Source organism: Thamnophis elegans, chromosome 17 (assembly GCF_009769535.1).
Source record: "Thamnophis elegans isolate rThaEle1 chromosome 17, rThaEle1.pri, whole genome shotgun sequence".
Classification (NCBI taxonomy): Eukaryota; Metazoa; Chordata; class Lepidosauria; order Squamata; family Colubridae; genus Thamnophis; species Thamnophis elegans.
This window is the reverse complement of record NC_045557.1, coordinates 13,272,332-13,289,585: the sequence shown is the minus strand read 5'-3', so window position 1 is coordinate 13,289,585 and position 17,254 is coordinate 13,272,332. Positions and strand designations below refer to the sequence as shown.

Here is a 17,254-nt window from a genome sequence, read left to right as displayed (position 1 = left end):
ATCTCCGGGTGCGCTTCAAGGTGCTACTTACCACCCACAAAGCCCTTCATGGTAGTGGATCTGCGTACTTGAGAGACCGCCTCCTGCCAATTACCTCCTTGCGACCTATTAGATCGCATAGATTAGGTCTCCTCCGAGTTCCATCCACCAGTCAGTGTCGACTGGCACCACACGGAGGAGAGCCTTTTCAGTAGTAGCTCCTACCCTTGGAATGATCTCCCCATGGAGATTCGTACCCTCACCACCGTCCAGACCTTCCGCACAGCCCTCAAGACCTGGCTATCCCGTCAGGCCTGGGGATAAAGATCGTAATCCGTCCCTACCCGAATGATGAATGTATGTTGTTTTATTTCTATTTTACTTTATTCAAATATTTATTATTTTATTATTTTATTTTACTCCTTCCCCATTATTGTAAGCCGCCCTGAGTCCCCTCAGGGAAAAGGGCGGCCTATAAATGATAATAAAAAACAACAAACAAACAAACAAAAAGCATGAGCAGTACAGAGATGCAGGTCTGTGATGATTGTCTTTGCACTGACCTGGTGTTCTCACTCTGACAAGCTTTAAGTTTCTTTTCAGTTACAAAAAGCTTTCGCTCCATCTCCAAGACTCTCTGACTTTCAAATAAAGCTTTCATCCGCTGTAAAGATAATTCATAATTCAATTTTCTTTCTCTTTACTAAAATAAGGAAACAAAAAGTAAGTATTAGAAAACATACAATTGCATAAAGTCAACCTTCACATCGCAGGTCTCAGTTCCTTCCATCTTTTTCACTTAATCCCCATATAAAGATATTAGGATTAAAAACGTGTAATATATGAAGCAAAATTAGCAGCCAAAACCATTCAAAAAGATTTATGACGCTCTCAGTACAGAACAATAGTGACTTTTCTAGCCAGCGAAAATCTGTCGCTTTCAGGAGAGAATACAGAAGAAGAAAAAAATTGAAGGAAGAGAACAACTTCAATTATCATTGAAAAATATCATTGAATCTGGCTCATGAAGTAATATTAAAACATTGAAAGTGGTGTATGATTAAGGTATTGGACTAAGACCAGGAAAGATCAGCTTGGGCCCACCTTCAGATAGGGGAAATCATCCCATTCAATGTATGAAATTATGCTATAGCCTGAGGTAAAAATATGTATAAGGGAATATATAAATTCAACTATCTTCAAGAGGAAAATTATCAAATGATTAATGAAATTAACAGCTTACACACCAAATAGATATTTGTGGTATTTTATTGCTTTTATGCTTCGTGAAATCAGCCTAGAAAAACACAACCATGAAAACACATTTTGGGTTCTTATTCCAAAATGGCTTGCTCAATGAATATTAAAGCTTGTCCTTTATATAAATGCAAAGTTGTAACACCACTTCCCTTCTTTATTGTACTTCCTGGAACTGAGATTGACAGAGCAAACTATTGTGTGTACTATTCCTCAGTAATGGAGTTCCTCAAGTCTTTCAGTATCATCTACAATCATGATGAACAATGCTTGGGATAAGGGTAAAAACAACCCAAAGTCATTCTTCTGTATCTGTCAGTGTTCCAAGTAATGCACCCATAGAAAGCAGAACTCCAAGGCAAGTAGATTCCTCAAAGAACATTTTATTGGATACATCATATTGACACAACTGGTGAAAACCAACTCTGAAAGTTCCTGTGGTTTTCATCTAATTACTTTTTAATTATAAAATTTAAAAAGTTACCCTTCCCCCAAGTCATCAGTTATATTGTCCAATAGAGGTGCTGGCCAGTTGCTTGGTTACTCCACTCCTCCTCTCCCCCAGTCACGTGTTGGAATGTTCTTGGTTTGACTACAAGCCCCCAGTTAGTTATTTTCCCCTGTCCTGTCCCTTCTTCTTCCTTGTGGCAACCCTAAAGCTTCAAAGATGGCCTCAGCCACATTCACTTCAGGATTGACAATCGTTGGAAGAGCATGGCCACGTTTCATTTTTATTCCAATTTTGGGGCTCTCTAAAGCAAATTGCTCCTATTTCATTCTTAAAACCACATTATAAACTGAGAAACAGAAATTGCATGATTATAATTTAATTACGGTATTTTGCCACTGAATATCCATGATGCATTGGGGAGCTCCCTCACACACTCCTTTCCTGAAACCTTTTGCATTTAAACACCCTGCTTGTGCCTCTTGCCTTGATTCATAGTTCTTGCTGCCATCACCTATATGCCTGGGAATCCCTCACTTTTGGCGTACTCTCCACTATTCCCTGTGTGTCAGAGAGAGATGGGCCCATGTTATTTTCGGCATAATTCCTTTATGGGAGATCTATTTTCTTCAGTTGTACATCTCAGGTATTTATGGTTAAGCCACTCACTCTTATTTCATGATTCTTTTTGCTGCATGGGCTTATACTATGTAATGTTTTCCAGATTAGTTCTAAATCATTCCTTCACTAACTGCCAATAAAGGATTTGATAATTTAGTCATGTACATACCATTGGTTTTTCTAATTGTTTCACTTTCATTTCTTCTATTTCACCATTTCTTTGTTGAAGCATGTTGGGTAAAGGGTCCAGCTGGTCATGTTCTCCCTGTGAACCTATCATTCTTCGAAGATCTGCAGCCATCTGCAGCTACAAATCAAACCAAATTTTGGTCATTTTTTAATTACATGTATATGAAATATACAGGTAGTCCTCGTCTTGCAACAGTTCATTTAATGACTGTTTCAAAGTTATAACTGCACTGATAAAAGCGACTTATGACTGTTTTTCACAGTTACAATATTTGCAGTATCCCCATCATCATATGATCAAAATTCAGATGCTTGGACACTGGTTCATACAGTATCTGTTCAAAAAGTAAGGTAATCCTTGACTTACAACTTTTCATTTGGTGACCATTTACAGTTACGACGGCACAGAAAAACTTTCAGACTTATGACCATTTGCAGCATCCCCATGGTCAAATGACCAAAATTCAGACTCAGCAACTGATTTTACAATGGTTGCAGTGTCCCAGAGTAATGTGATCGCATTTTGCAACCCTTTTGCAAAGTCAATAGGGAAGACAGATTCACTTAACAATCATGTGACTAACTTAACGTCTGCAGTGATTCACTTAACGTGGCAAGAAATGTCAAAAAATGGGGCAAACGTCACTTAACAAAATTCTCATTTAACAACATAACTTTGGGCTCAATTGTGGTCATAAGTCGAGGATTACCTGTAATTAGCCAAGTCAGTTCTATGAGATTTAACACCAGTTCTTGTAAGTATTCGTTTGTACTGAAAATATCAACTGAAAATACCAAGCATGGGTCCTCTGGAAAATGTTTGACTAAGAATAGCACATCAACCAAAGCTAACTTGAAGACCTCGATTCATCTCACAGGCTTTCCTGAATTTGAGTAAAACATTGTTAATTTATCCAAACTAAACTCAATTTAAATTTACCCAAACTAAATGTATCTTATTTACAGAACTCTCCAATCCTGTAAATATTCCAAATTTTGAAAACACATGATAATGGCATTACATGTCACAAAACATCAACCATGGTCAGTTTGATCTAGTGTTCAAGGCATCGGGCTAGAAAGCAGGAGACTATGAAAACAAGTTGGGTGATTATTGGGCAGTCACTCTCGGCCCAACCTATCTCACAAGGTTGTTGCTGTGGGGAAAAATAGGAGAAGGAAAGTGTTGGATATATTCACCACCTGGATTTATTTGTAAAAATAATAAGGCATTATAAATAATAATAGCACTAGGATTTAGACTTATATACCACTTATAGTGCTTTACAGTCCTCACTAAGCAGTTTAGAGTCAGCCCTAGCAATCTGGATCCCCATTTTACCAATTTCAGAAGGTGAGTCAACCTTGAGCTGGTCAGAATTGGTCTGCGGTGGGCAGAACTAGCCTGTAATCCTGCATTGCACCCATTGTGACACCACAGCTCCAAAGATAAATGTCTAGAAGCAATCTGTTTAGCAATCTGCTAAGATTGCTCTCTGATACTTTCCCAGGTTACTGTCTTATGCTTCAACTTATTTTATCCTTTTCAGAGCCAGGAGACAGTGCTGGAATGTAGTTGCCTATCATTTTCTTTCCCAAGACAAGACCAGGGTAGGTGTAGAAATGTTGTAAAGAAATGCAAATCTTCCAGGGTTGTCCCAAAGGTGTTTTCTTTCAAAAGGCAACTGGACTTTCTGGTTTTTCTTTGAAGATATTTCGCCTCTCATCCAAGCTTTTTCAGCTGAAGCTGCAACAACCATGACCTGGATGACTAAGAATCTCCATAGAGAATCCTCCAGGTTGCCATTTTGCTTTATCCTACACTAGCAAACATTTTTTAAAAAAAAACAACTGAAAGAATATGATTATATTCTAATGATGTTAGCAGAGGCTAACAAAAACTAAATAGATAATATATTTTAGGTTCAGGAGATCACAATGTCTGTCCGTCCGTCCGTCCGTCCATCCATCCATCCATCCATCCATCCATCCATCCATCCATCCATCCATCCATCCTTAACATTGTATTACAGAAAACACAAGTTTTATTACTGACTAGTCTTAGGAAAAAAATTGATATTTAAGGCAGTCCAGTAATTGTTCAGAATAGTAGATGTAGACAATTGCTTTTGATGCTTAAAACAAAATAGAAGGACAAAAATCAAGTAGAGGATTTGCTTTATTTATCCTAGCTACCGATTCAAACAAATACATTCCTAACAAAATAAATAATAGGTAAGCATATGTCCTTTCAGTTGAAATCTGTAAAAGATACAAATCCAGCAAAGCTTCTCACTGCTAAAAATATTTATGTTATAGACCACAGCCCAAGGAATTTCAGTAAATCAATTATATTTAAACAAGTAAGCTTTCTGGAGGGGAGAATATTATGTTTTTTAAAAAAAATATTAAGTTTTTTTTTATCATTTTTATTGTTTTTTTCAAACTTCTAACATAATTTGAAAAAATATTCCAATAGCAATAGCAATAGCAGTAGACTTATATACCGCTTCATAGGGCTTTCAGCCCTCTCTAAGCGGTTTACAGAGAGTCAGCATATTGCCCCCAACAATCTGGGTCCTCATTTTACCCACCTCGGAAGGATGGAAGGCTGAGTCAACCCTGAGCCGGTGAGATTTGAACCGCTGAACTGCTGATCTAGCAGTAGCCTGCAGTGCTGCATTTAACCACTGCGCCACCTTGGCTCATTCCATTTAATTTAGCAACTCTTATTAAATTCTTCACTAAATAGCACAAGATTCTTTTGTCATTATAAATACCAAGTAATTCAGTACCTCTAATGAATTGCAAACTGAAACAAGATCTTTTTCTTTCCCTTCCTTCTCTTCTTCAAGCTGAGCCAGTCGATTCGTCAAATTGCTATTTGCAAGTTCCAGCTGTTTTTTATTGTATTGCAGCTCATGTAACTGGTCCTCAAAATCTCTCTGTCACAAAATTAATAAGTATGTGAATGATTTAACTGGGAAGTTACATTTATTATAGAGACCACAGCCCAATTTACAACATTTAATTTCAATTACTTTCCATGATATTTAAATGTGATTATAGATCAGAAGCCAACAGGAAGAATTGCTATCTGCAAATTATCTATATATAGGACACTTAAAAAGATCCAGAATTAACCCAAGGCATACCTTTCCTTTCTCAAGAGATAGCAGCTGATGTTGAAGACTGAGAATTTCTGAAGACATACTTTCTTGTACACGTTCTGACATTATATATAGTTCTGATTTTGAAGCAATGACATCTTTCAATTATCCACTTTATGCTTCAGTTGTTTCTCACTAAGTAATGCTTCGTCTAACTCCGATTTTAATTTTCAACCTGTAAAACAATGGTTTTCCAAAGGGGGAAATAACTTTTACATTTAACTTTCTTTTACACATATTCTTCTTCAAATTTACCAGCATATTCTCACTAACTATTGCTCTACTGAATATTTCACTTTCATTCCATTCTAAAACTTAAAAAAAAAACATACATTAACTAGGTCAACATTTTTTTACTAACTTTGCTGGTCTGTATTTATGAAATAAGCAATATTTTTTTTAAACAAAATACAGTATTTGCCACAATTTCCTACTACAGTTTCCTAAGGAAGAAGGCCGAAAGAAGAAACATGCAGTTGAATTGTCGTTTTTTGTGTTTAAATGTATTTATTTATTACATCTCATATTTCTAGATTGCCCATCTCCTTTAGGTTTTTAAACACACTATGTAGTTGTAGTAGCATCTTTTCCATCCCATTCCTTTCTGCTCTAAAGCAGTTTTAAAAATGGAAGACATAAGTTATCTACACACTCATGAAGTCACTCACTCTTTCTCACTCACGCACGCGCCGTTACCCCAAAAAGTTTCCTTGCTATCCTATCGAACTGCATATAATTAAAATTAATACATAGCAGTATGTATAGTAAATTAATACAGTCTGCTAAGCTTGCAAGATTTGTTTCTTTCACCATGTACATGTATACATTCGAATTAGACTGTTGTTTCTCCATATCTTACAATATATAATAATAGTTATTATATATTGTAAGATATGCATAATAGTTATTTAGTTATTTATTTATCAATCTTGTCATGTTTATGTTTATATTAGAGGTTGGGACCCTTTGAGGGCTATATGCAATATAATTTCATTTTAATGTATGGTGATTAGTGTACATTCAGTGACAATAAATATTCTATTCTATTCTATACATAGTTTAACATGGCAGAAACATACTCCAATTCAGAATTGATTTCTCAATAGATGTATTAAGTCCAAAACATTTTAAAGACAGTTTAGCATTATTACAAGGGACCAATTACTATAAACAACAGATTCATCTTATTCTTTGCATAATGCACCTTATTTTCAAGCTCCTTTATTTTTTGCCCATGTAATGTTTCTAGTTCTATGCGCAATGTATCCAGCTGTACATTTTGCTGCTGCTTAAGAGCCTCATATTCAAGATTTAAACTCTCCAACATTCGGTTCTTCAATTCTACTTCTCTCTGGTGAGTATATTTTGCTTGTTCAAATTCTGAAAAAGAAGTATCACGGACTTATAACAAAGACAGACATCTGCTATAGAAGAACGGTGGTGAGCAAAAAGTGTTCACCCTGGCAAAGACTAAAAGACTGCATATATCTTTGGTGCCCATTTCTTAACTGCATCAAAGGAGAAGATTTAGAGGCATGAGGTACTGGATCAGCCCAGAGGGAAAGTTTAAATTTTACCTCCTTGTTCATGGGAAAATGAAATGAATATTCAATTATTAATATAATAATCATATTAATAGGTTGGTTATACTAATAGTTGGGAAATCATTCACAATTTATATTTAGAGATGCTGACCATAGATACAGACTATATATATATATATAGGATAGCAATGTTTTCTTTCATGATGGTAAAGGTAGTTGTTGCCTTATAACCATTCATTTACCACAGCCTTGGAAAAAGTCACTTATAAACTGTTTTGCACTTACGACCATTGCAAAGCATTGTACCATCCCTTCAGTTACTGGTACATAATTGTAATTTATGCATTTGGCAGTTTGCTCACAATTATGACTGGTTACAGCATCCTGTTATGACGTGACATTTTTTGCTGGTTTCTGGCGAAAAAATGCCATTGCGGGAAATTGGAATTGCTTAACAATCATGTGATTTGCTTAATCACAATTGCAAAAAGGGTCACAGATTTATGTCCAATCATGTGATGACTCAACTTATGACCGCAAAAACATACAGCCACAACTGGGAGCAAAATATCCATTGTAACTCAAGAACCTCCTTCTAATTGTAAATTTCATTATTTGCACACCATCATTGGAAGAAGACAAAACCCACTGTTAGTAAGATGCTTTCTATATAAAGGTAGTCCTCAACCTATGACTACAATCAAAACCAGAATTTCCATTGTTAAGGAAAGCAACTTTGAAGGAAATTGCACCTATTCTTATAACCGTTTCTGCCATGGTTGTTAAGCAATTAATGTAGTTAAGTAAATCATGTGGTCTTTAAATGAATTCAGCTTTCCCCACTGACTTTGCTGGCTTGAAGGCAGCTGGGAAGGTTGTAAATGATCACATGACCCCAGGACTTTGAAACCACTGTATATACATGCTAGATGCCAAGCAACCAAATTTTTATCATGTGACTGTGGAGATACTGTGCTAGTTTTAAGTGCGAGGACTGATTACCACATTTTTAGTGGCATTGTAACTTTACAGCTCTCCATTGCAAAACCTTTAAAAATGGTTGTAGAAAACTATACAGAGAATTGCATTTTTTAATGTTAACTTGTTAATGGTATTTCACAGCAATAACAGTAATGCTTCTGTGTCAGTGAATAGAATCTATCAAAACACTCTTATACAATGCTTAAAATTTCACCTCTGTTTTGGTAACCAGTTCATTTTGAAGTTCATCCAGCCGATTCTGCAGCAAGTTTTCACTTTCCAACAGCTTTAAGCCATACTGTAGTGCTTTTGTTTTTTTCTTTTTCAGCTTCTTTCAGTTGATATCGAAGATGTGAAATGATGTCTCTGTCTGCCTCCATTTTCTTTTAACACTGAAATTATATATGATATACAACTCTTTTAAAAATCAATCTACTATGGGTAAAATCCATATATCTAATTATTGATGGGATTTAGAAGAGCCTCCCCCCCCCTTCACGAATTATATACTCATGGTACTTAATCCTGTGGATGACCTTCAAAGCAGACCCCCCCCCCAACATTGACTGGAGCTAGTCATGGAGAAAGGAGAACCACCATAACACCGTATCTCCCACTCACTTTGGGCCTTGAGCCGGTCCAAAATAATACCAAGGCTGATGATACCAAAGACCACTGGGAGACTGAGAATCAGAAGAGATGCACTTCCCCATCTCAAAATTGTTTCAGGTTATTAAAAATGTGACCAGTGCTGCCTCAGTACTGAATCGCAGTTTGAAGCTATACTGAAAGGGGTCTAGATAATCTGTTTCCTCCAGGACCTTTGAACCTTCAGTTCCACCACAAAACCGCGGACAAAATCACGCTCGACAAAAGCGCGTATGTGACATCATAACAGCGCGACGAAAAAAGATGGAAAAATGTAAAAATAAAGCGAAAACCTTACCCTAACCCCCCCAAACCTAACCCTAAACCTAACCCTTAACGTAATGAAAAACCTAACGCTAACCCTTAACCTAACGCTAAACGTAATGCTAACGCTCTAAAGCTAACCCTAACCCTTAACGTAACCCTAACCCTAAACCTAACCCTTACCTTTATGTGAATCGGCTTGCTGTAATTTAATTTTTATTAATTTTTATTTCAATTTTTCGATCTTTTTGGTCGCGCTGTGATGATGTCACATACGCGCTTTTGTCGATCGCGCTTTTGTGGTCCGCGGTTTTGACGGGTCACAGAACCTTCAGTCTAACAACTCTCTTACAATCTTCCCTGAAAGGTTAAGCAGAAATGTGTCCAACTTTGGGCTGCGCTATGACAGCCAGATGATTTTCAGCTTCAAAGCCACCCATCAGGCTATTTCTACCAATTCATTCAGCTGGTCTGTCACTTTTTATAGACGCATGGAGAAATGTTATGCTTAGAACAGGGGTGTCAAACTTGTGTTGTTATGGCAGCATCATACGACGTATTAAGACTTTTTTTTACCCCTTTGCCAAACTGGTGTGGGCATGGCCAGAGCGTGATGTAGCTGGGCCGCAGCCTCCGAGTTTGACAGCCCTGGCTTACAAGGTTCCTAGACCAAAAATCACACCACATTCTCAACTGATAGAACATTGCTTTGTGGACACTACTCATTGGTTCAAGGCGTTGTGGCTCATTATTGTGCCATCAAAAAAAAATCAGCAATCATCTAAAAATTTTCCTCCTCATATGCAGACCAACTACATTTTCATAAACAAACCAAGTAATAATTCCCACGGCTCATCCTCAAAGAACTCATTACCCTCAATGCCATATTTAATCACAGGTAGGCTATGATATGACTGGGTTTTGAAAATACAGGAGTGTTTTATGCCAAACAAATAACCAATCGATTAATGTATCATATTAATGGATATTTCTGTTTTTCCATAGTCAGCATGAAAGACAAAGGATCTCTTATATTTGGGGACACATATATATATTAACTTAGTGGGAAGAACATAGTGGTCTTAGTACTCTTAGCTGATATCAAATGCCATGGTTTGCTCAATCATAGTTTATTAGATAAAATCAGCTTGGCTCACATTGCATGCAAAGCCAAACATTTATGGCTTAGGATTATATTTGAATCCCATTTCACCAATTCATATTAAAAGACACCTGACCTTTTAACAAAATGAAAGACAAGAGAATGATTATTCTAGTTGCTAAACCACCAATAGATAATCAAAAGTTTTTTAAAAAATAGTCGAAAAATAGAAGGGGAAACAAAACTACACAAAAAACAATTTGAATAGAGGTTAGATTACCATAGAATTAAATTGCCAAACAGTACTGCTGGTTGAACCAATTTGAGGCACACCTTCCTAGTAGCTTTGAAAAGCTTATTTATAAAGTTTATAATAGTAACTTTTCAAAGAAAATGCCAAGTAAACTTATCAAGACAGCACTATTATAATGAAACTTCCAGTCATTTTTGCTGAGTTTTAACAAACCTATTACATTAGTTCACTAGCAGACTTTTTGCACTAAATCGGCTATAAAAAAATCATAAGACAACTAGAAAATCACAACTATCGAATTTCCATAGGACTATTTTAGAGCTAGGCTGAAGAACCCTAAGGCTATAATCCTAGATCCATTTATCAGACAATAAGAACCATTTAATCCAGTGAGATTTAATTTACTTCTAAGCAAACATGAATAGGACTTCCCTATTGACCTTTTTCAAATTTAGTACATGGTACCAAAACATATCACAATGAGGCTTTATGTTGCTCCAGATCTTGGATCAACAATGACAACCAGGGGAACACTTTATCTTCATCTCCTAACTGAATCATTTAAGGCCTAGAATTAAAAGCTGATCATTTCTTGGGTACAAGTTTTTGTGTTTTTTGGGTAAGATTTGTATTGGTACCTATGCTGAGTGATCAAGCTCGGATGACCAAACCCAGAAAATTCTGGTTTGAAGATTTCAAATCTTGTTTCACCTCGCAAAACACTTCATCTCTATGCTTTTTAATTTTTTCATCCTACATGGTTGCATCCAAAGTCCTCTTTTCTGATGAGAGCAACTTTTGCCAAAAGCACCAAAAATTGGTTCAATGACCGTGGGATTACTGTGCTTGATCTGCCTCTCCATTCTTCCTCTATACTCTGGGTCCTTGGTTTCCAAATGAGATGCAAAAGTTGCTCTCATCAGAAAAGAGGACTTTGGACCAAGGAGCAACAGGACTTTGGACCACTGTGCTTCATTAAGACCAGGGTCAACGCAGCCGTCTACCAGGAGATTTTGGAGCATTTCATGCTTCCTTCTGCAGATGAGATTTATGGGGATGCTGACTTCATTTTCCAGCTGCCCACACTGCCAAAAGCACCAAAACCTGTTCAATGACCATGGGATTACTATGCTTGACTGGTCAGCAAACTCGCCTGACCTGAACCCCATAGAGATTCTATGGGGCATTGCCAAGAGAAAGATGAGAGACATGAGACCGAACAATGCAGAAGAGCTGAAGGCTGCTATTGAAGCATCCTGGTCTTCCATAGCACCTCAGCAGTGCCATAGGCTGATAGCTTCTATGCCACGCTGCATTGAGGGCAGTAATTGTTGCAAAAGGGGCCCAAACCAAGTCCTGAGTACATAGGCATGCTTATACTTTTCAGAGGTCCAATATTGTTCTATTCACAATCCTTGTTTATTGATTGCATGTAATATTCTAATTTTCTGAGATGGTGGATTTGGAGTTTTCATGAGCTATACACCATAATCATCACAATTATGACAAATCACAGCTTGAACTATCTATCTCATATATTAGTTTCACCTTTTAAGTTGCATTACTGAAATAAATGAACTTTTACACGATATTCATTTACAACTTTTGGAGGCAAGCTGTTGCACTGTTTAATTGTTCTGTCAAGAAATTTCTCAGTTCTAAGTTGCTTCACTCTTTGATTAGTTTCCACCCATTGCTTCTTGTTCTACCCTCAGGTGCCTTGGAGAATAGTTTGACTTCCTCTTCTTTGTGGCAACCCCTGAGATATTGGAACACTGCTATCATGTCTCCCCTACTCCTTCTTTTCATTAAACTAGACATACCCAGTTCCTGCAACCGTTCTTCATATGTTTAGTCTCCAGTCCCCTAATCATCTTTGTTGCTCTTCTCTGCACTCTTTCCAGAGTCTCCACATCTTTTCTACATCGTGGCGACCAAAACTGAATGCAGTATTCCAAGTGTGGCCTTACCAAGGCATTATAAAATGGTATTAACATTTCATGTGATCTTGATTCTATCCCTCTGTTTATGTAGCCTAGAACTGGGTTGGCCTTTTGTGGCAGCTGCTGCACACGGCTGGCTTATATTTAAATGGTTGTCCACTAGGACTCCAAGATCCCTCTCACAGTTACTACTATTGAGCAAGGTACCACCTATACCAGTGGTAGTCAACCTTGGTCCCTACCGCCTACTAGTGGACGTTCCAGCTTTCATGGTGGGCGGTAGGGGTTTGCTGTAACTCTGCTTTATAAATTTTATAATGTAAAGTTACTTTCCTACTTTATAAATCACCATTACTGTGGAACCGGTGGGCGGTTAGAAAATTTTACTACTAACAGAGATGCAAAAGTGGGTGGTAGGTATAAAAGGTTGACTACCTCTGACCTATACTGTACTTGTCTATTTCGTTTTTCTTGCCTAAATGTAGAACCTTACTCTTTCACCAGTGAATTTCATTTTATTAGATAGTGCCCAAAACAACAAACACAGAGCAGAAACCAATAACAACCTACAGTTCTAATTGTCATGTTTCTCCATATCACATTGGCTGTCGAGTCATATTTTTATAAGTCATAGTCCAGACTAACTAATAAAATATACAACCTAATAGCCAATTGTACAATTCTAGATTGAATTTTCACGTGTCAACAGGGAGATGTCATATAGCACATTAATAGCTTAAATCAGTATTCAGGTGAAAAAGTCAGATTTTACAGTATCTTTCTATATACACTATATTGCCAAAAGTATTCGCTCACCCATCCAAATAATCAGAATCAGGTGTTCCAATCACTTCAATAGCCACAGGTGTATAAAATCAAGTACCTAGGCATGCAAACTGTTTTTACAAACAGTTGTGAAAGAATGGGTCTTTCAGGAACTCAGTGAATTCCAGCTTGGAACTGTGATAGGATGCCACCTGTGCAACAAATCCAGTAATGAAAGTTCCTTGCTCCTAAATATTCCACAGTCAACCTGTCAGCTGTATTATAAGAATGTGGAAGTGTTTGGGAATGACAGCAACTCAGCCATAAAGAGTAGCCACGTAACATCAGTCCAACATCAGTGTGTGATCTCACAAATGCACTTCTGGAAGAATGGACAAAATTCCCATAAACACACTCCTAAACCTTGTGGACAGCCTTCCCAGAAGAGTTGAAGCTGTAATAGCTGCAAAGGGTGGACCGACGTCATATTGAACCCTATGGATTAGAATGGGATGTCACTTACAGTAAGTTCATATGCGAGTAAAGGCAGGTGAGCGAATATTTTTGGCAATGTAGTGTATATCCTGTTCACTTAACCATTTACCAGAAGGGGAAAGGCCCATTTAAAGCTGCTATGCTGCAGAAAGGTTTAAAAACCTTGGATGGCTAAAGCTATTTTCTGCATGCCTCTTCAGTACTAAACAGGGAAGTATTGTTTTGGCAATCTTAACATTATTTGAACTTTGGAGAAAGGAAACAAGCAGAGATATTCTGTAAGATGGAACAACGGAGGCACCAAATCCAGCACAATTTGGTTATGTCCTTTACCCCTTTCTAGGTTCAAGTCTGGGGAAACGGTTAAAGCTAATCACTCTTTGCAATGAAAGAATCTCCTTGGCTCCATTCCCTTTCTCTAATTGTTTTAGCAAAAGATTGAAGAACAAATTTTTTCCTTTCAACCATCTGGTACTTGAGCACTCAGAACAATATAAAGATATAAATAAAGTGAGTGCTCCTTAATTTTCTCTCCACTCCTGGTCAGCACCTTGATAGATTGTCCTCCAAAAACTAGAAAAGATGTCTGAAAGTCTGCAACTGACAGTTTCAATGTTAAGAATTTTAAAATATTAAAAAATACAGAGGCAAAAACTCAAGAGTATATGCTTTAGTTCAAAGAATTAAAATCTAAATCTGCATATCCAATTCAAAAGAAACTTGAGCAGCACCCATGTAAATTTCCCTGGATAGGAATAAAAAGTGAAAAAGATTATCAGTTAGGATTGTGGGAAACTTTATTATGCAAACCAAGAGGAAATGGATTGTTTCCAGTTATAGTCCAAAACCAAATGATCTTCAGTGTGTCTGTATGCATATTGTTCTATATATGAACAAATATATAATTATGGAATTGTTAAAATTCCAGTTCTCTTCTAGTACAAATATCTTTATAGGACAAGTACAATATAAAGGTATACTAAAATAAAACAATAGTTAAAAAAAAGGTTACATACATAAAAAAGGAATAAATCATAAAAGTAACTCAATTTATCAATTGGCTGGCTATCAATTTTGCATATGAAGTAGAATTTAACTATCGTATTTTTTGGAGTATAAGATGCACCTTTTTCCCTCAAAAAAAAAAAAAGACTGAAAATCTGGGAACGTCTTGTACAGCGAATACAGCATTTTTAGCCCTCCGAAGCCCCGCCCCTTCACCAAAATGGCTGGGCATACTCTTATGGGGACTTTCACAGAGCTCCTGGGGGCTGGGGAGGGCAGAAATTTGCAAAAAACAGGTCGTTTCCCCCCCCCCCTCGCAGTCCGCAGCAGCACTCTATAAGCCTCCATAAGGCTATGCATGCAATTTTTTTTGATGAAAAACAGACTGTTTTTTGCTCGTTTTTGCTCCCCCATCTTCCAGGAGCACTCTGTAAGCCCCCCCCCCTTTCAAGGCTATTAATGCCTTTTTGTGAGGGAACGGACCTGTTTTCGGGAGGTTTACAGAGTGCAAAAACTTTTTTTTTCCTTTTGGAAAGCTCTTTCACTGATTGATGAGAATTACATTGATTAAGTGCTGTGCCAGCAGAAACACCTACCTATATACTGTATTTCTCTCTCTATTTCTCTCTCTCTATCCCCTATCTATCTACCCACACTCTCTCCCTACCTACTCTCTGTTTTTCTCTCTCTATCCCTTTATCTACCTACCTAACTACTCTCCCCTACCTACCTACTGTATTTCTCTCTATCCCTCTCCCTACCTACCTACACATACTCTCTCCCTACCTACTCTCTATTTTTCTCTCTATCCCTTTATCTACCTACATAACTACTCTCCCTACCTACCTACTGTATTTCTCTCTATCCCTCTCCCTACCTACCTACACATACTCTCCTCCCTACCTACCTACTGTATTTCTCTCTCTCTAACCCTTTATCTAACTACCTACCTACCTATTCTCTCTCCCTACCTATCTACTGTATTTCTCTTTTTCTCTCTCTCTATTCCTCTACCTACCTACCTACCTACCCCCCCCCCCCGGTCTATCCCTTTACCTACCTACCTACTCTCCCTCTCTCCCTACTATCTACTGTATCTCTCTCTCTCTTTCTCTCCCTCTCTATCCCTCTATCTACCTACTTACCTTTTAAAAAAAATTGCATCTTCAAAACCTTGGTGCGTCTTATCCTCTGGTGCATCTTATCCTCTGAAAAATACAGTACTTTTAGGGAATGGAGTCATGGGTATCCAATATAAAAACTACAACTAAACATTAATCAGAATGTGGACATTTGTTTCACTGATGGGATTAACTCCAACTGTATACCAGCATAAAAAGGCAATATAGTAAAACCCTTTTCTGACCCTAAACCATTAAAGAGGATCATGAAATAATCTACATGCAGGGTTGAATAACTGAATCTTATTTAGGAAAGGCTGTCCCAAAGCATAAAGAAGGCTCTCCCTACTTTTCCCCCCTCCTTCTTTCTTCATCCAGCCCTCCAGATCAGGTTGAATCCAGCCCTTCATCCAGATCTGGCTGAATTTGCTTTTTACTATTCCCTAAAAGGCAGATGGAGTCCAACACAGGGAGGCAAAGATATGCCTTTCAGCTCCACTGAGTGAAAAGCAGGAAGAGGCGGAGGAAAGAGGAAGCAGGTAGGGACTCAAGTTTAGAGTAACTAACTTCGCTTTCAGGAGGAAACTAGTGTTAGGGTATAACACCAACTGTGGCACTTTCTCCAGAAGACGTGCGGCCAGGAAAGTACTGGCAAACCACGTTTTGTTTTGCCTTTTAAAAGACGGTGAATGCAGCCGTACTGAGTGCTGGTAGCAGAGACAAAAAGAAAAGCTTCTCTTCTTTTGTAGTTTCTGCCGCTCCTGCATATTCTAGTCGCTACTTTTCAATACGTAGCCCCGCTCTGCGAGGTTTGCACTTACCTGTTTCGCCTTTGACTAAGACACGCAACAACCCCGACGAACCTGTGTTTGAATCTTAGGCTTAAAGCCCGCGCCGAGCGCATTCGATCTCGCGATATTTAACGACGCCGGCTTAGAAAGACACTGCGCATGCCCGGTGGAGGACGCGCGTTGGCGGGCGGGTGGGGTGGGGGGGTCGTGGACGAGGCGGGCTTTTCAAGCGGTTTAGCTTCCCTTCGGTCAGAGATGATATGGAAATGGAGTCTGCAGAATGAGCGGCGCCAGGACAACGAGGGATTCCTAAGTGGGGGAGGGAGCGGGGGAGGAAGAAGGCCGTGGACTCCGTGGTCGGTTTTGCAAACAGCTGCAAGGAAGAAAGGAGAAGTCGGATCTTCTTGTCCTGGATCTTGTCTTTTTACGTACGCTGATTGACAGCATATACACCAAAGACAAATCCCTTGCGTGTTCAATCACACTTGGCCAATAAAGAATTCCCTTCTATCCTATTCGGAGATCCCGTATTTGTTCATAGGGTCCACCTGAATCACCATTCAAAATACTGATTACATTCGTCTGCATAGAAAGGACTATTACAACCAGTGATGCCCAAGGAATTGGGGAAGTGAAATGTAGATAGATACAGATACAAAGATATAGATATATAAAATG

At 38.1% G+C, this 17,254-nt stretch overlaps 1 protein-coding gene across 1 annotated transcript; it reads right to left on the bottom strand.

Moving 5' to 3' along the window:
• Positions 1 to 665: 665 nt before the first annotated feature.
• LOC116520262 (protein Spindly-like) lies at positions 666 to 16,806 on the bottom strand. Its single transcript, XM_032234429.1, has 7 exons — positions 16,607 to 16,806; positions 8,404 to 8,581; positions 6,869 to 7,044; positions 5,650 to 5,839; positions 5,290 to 5,439; positions 2,475 to 2,612; positions 666 to 682 (listed from the first exon to the last, which is right to left on the bottom strand). Exons 4-7 carry the CDS (start codon positions 5,728 to 5,730, stop codon positions 680 to 682), a joined length of 372 nt encoding a protein of 123 aa, XP_032090320.1. The 5' UTR covers positions 5,731 to 5,839; positions 6,869 to 7,044; positions 8,404 to 8,581; positions 16,607 to 16,806; the 3' UTR covers positions 666 to 679.
• Between the last annotated feature and the right edge of the window lie 448 nt (positions 16,807 to 17,254).

Bases quoted from the DNA above. Each gene is read 5' to 3' on its own strand.
- LOC116520262 (XM_032234429.1), bottom strand. From the start codon at position 5,730: ATGTCAGAACGTGTACAAGAAAGTATGTCTTCAGAAATTCTCAGTCTT. The intron at 5,440-5,649 runs GTATGCCTTGGG...ATTTTGTGACAG, and splicing joins TATCTCTTGAGAAAGGAAAG to AGAGATTTTGAGGACCAGTT. The intron at 2,613-5,289 runs GTACTGAATTAC...TTTGATTTGTAG, and splicing joins CAGTTTGCAATTCATTAGAG to CTGCAGATGGCTGCAGATCT.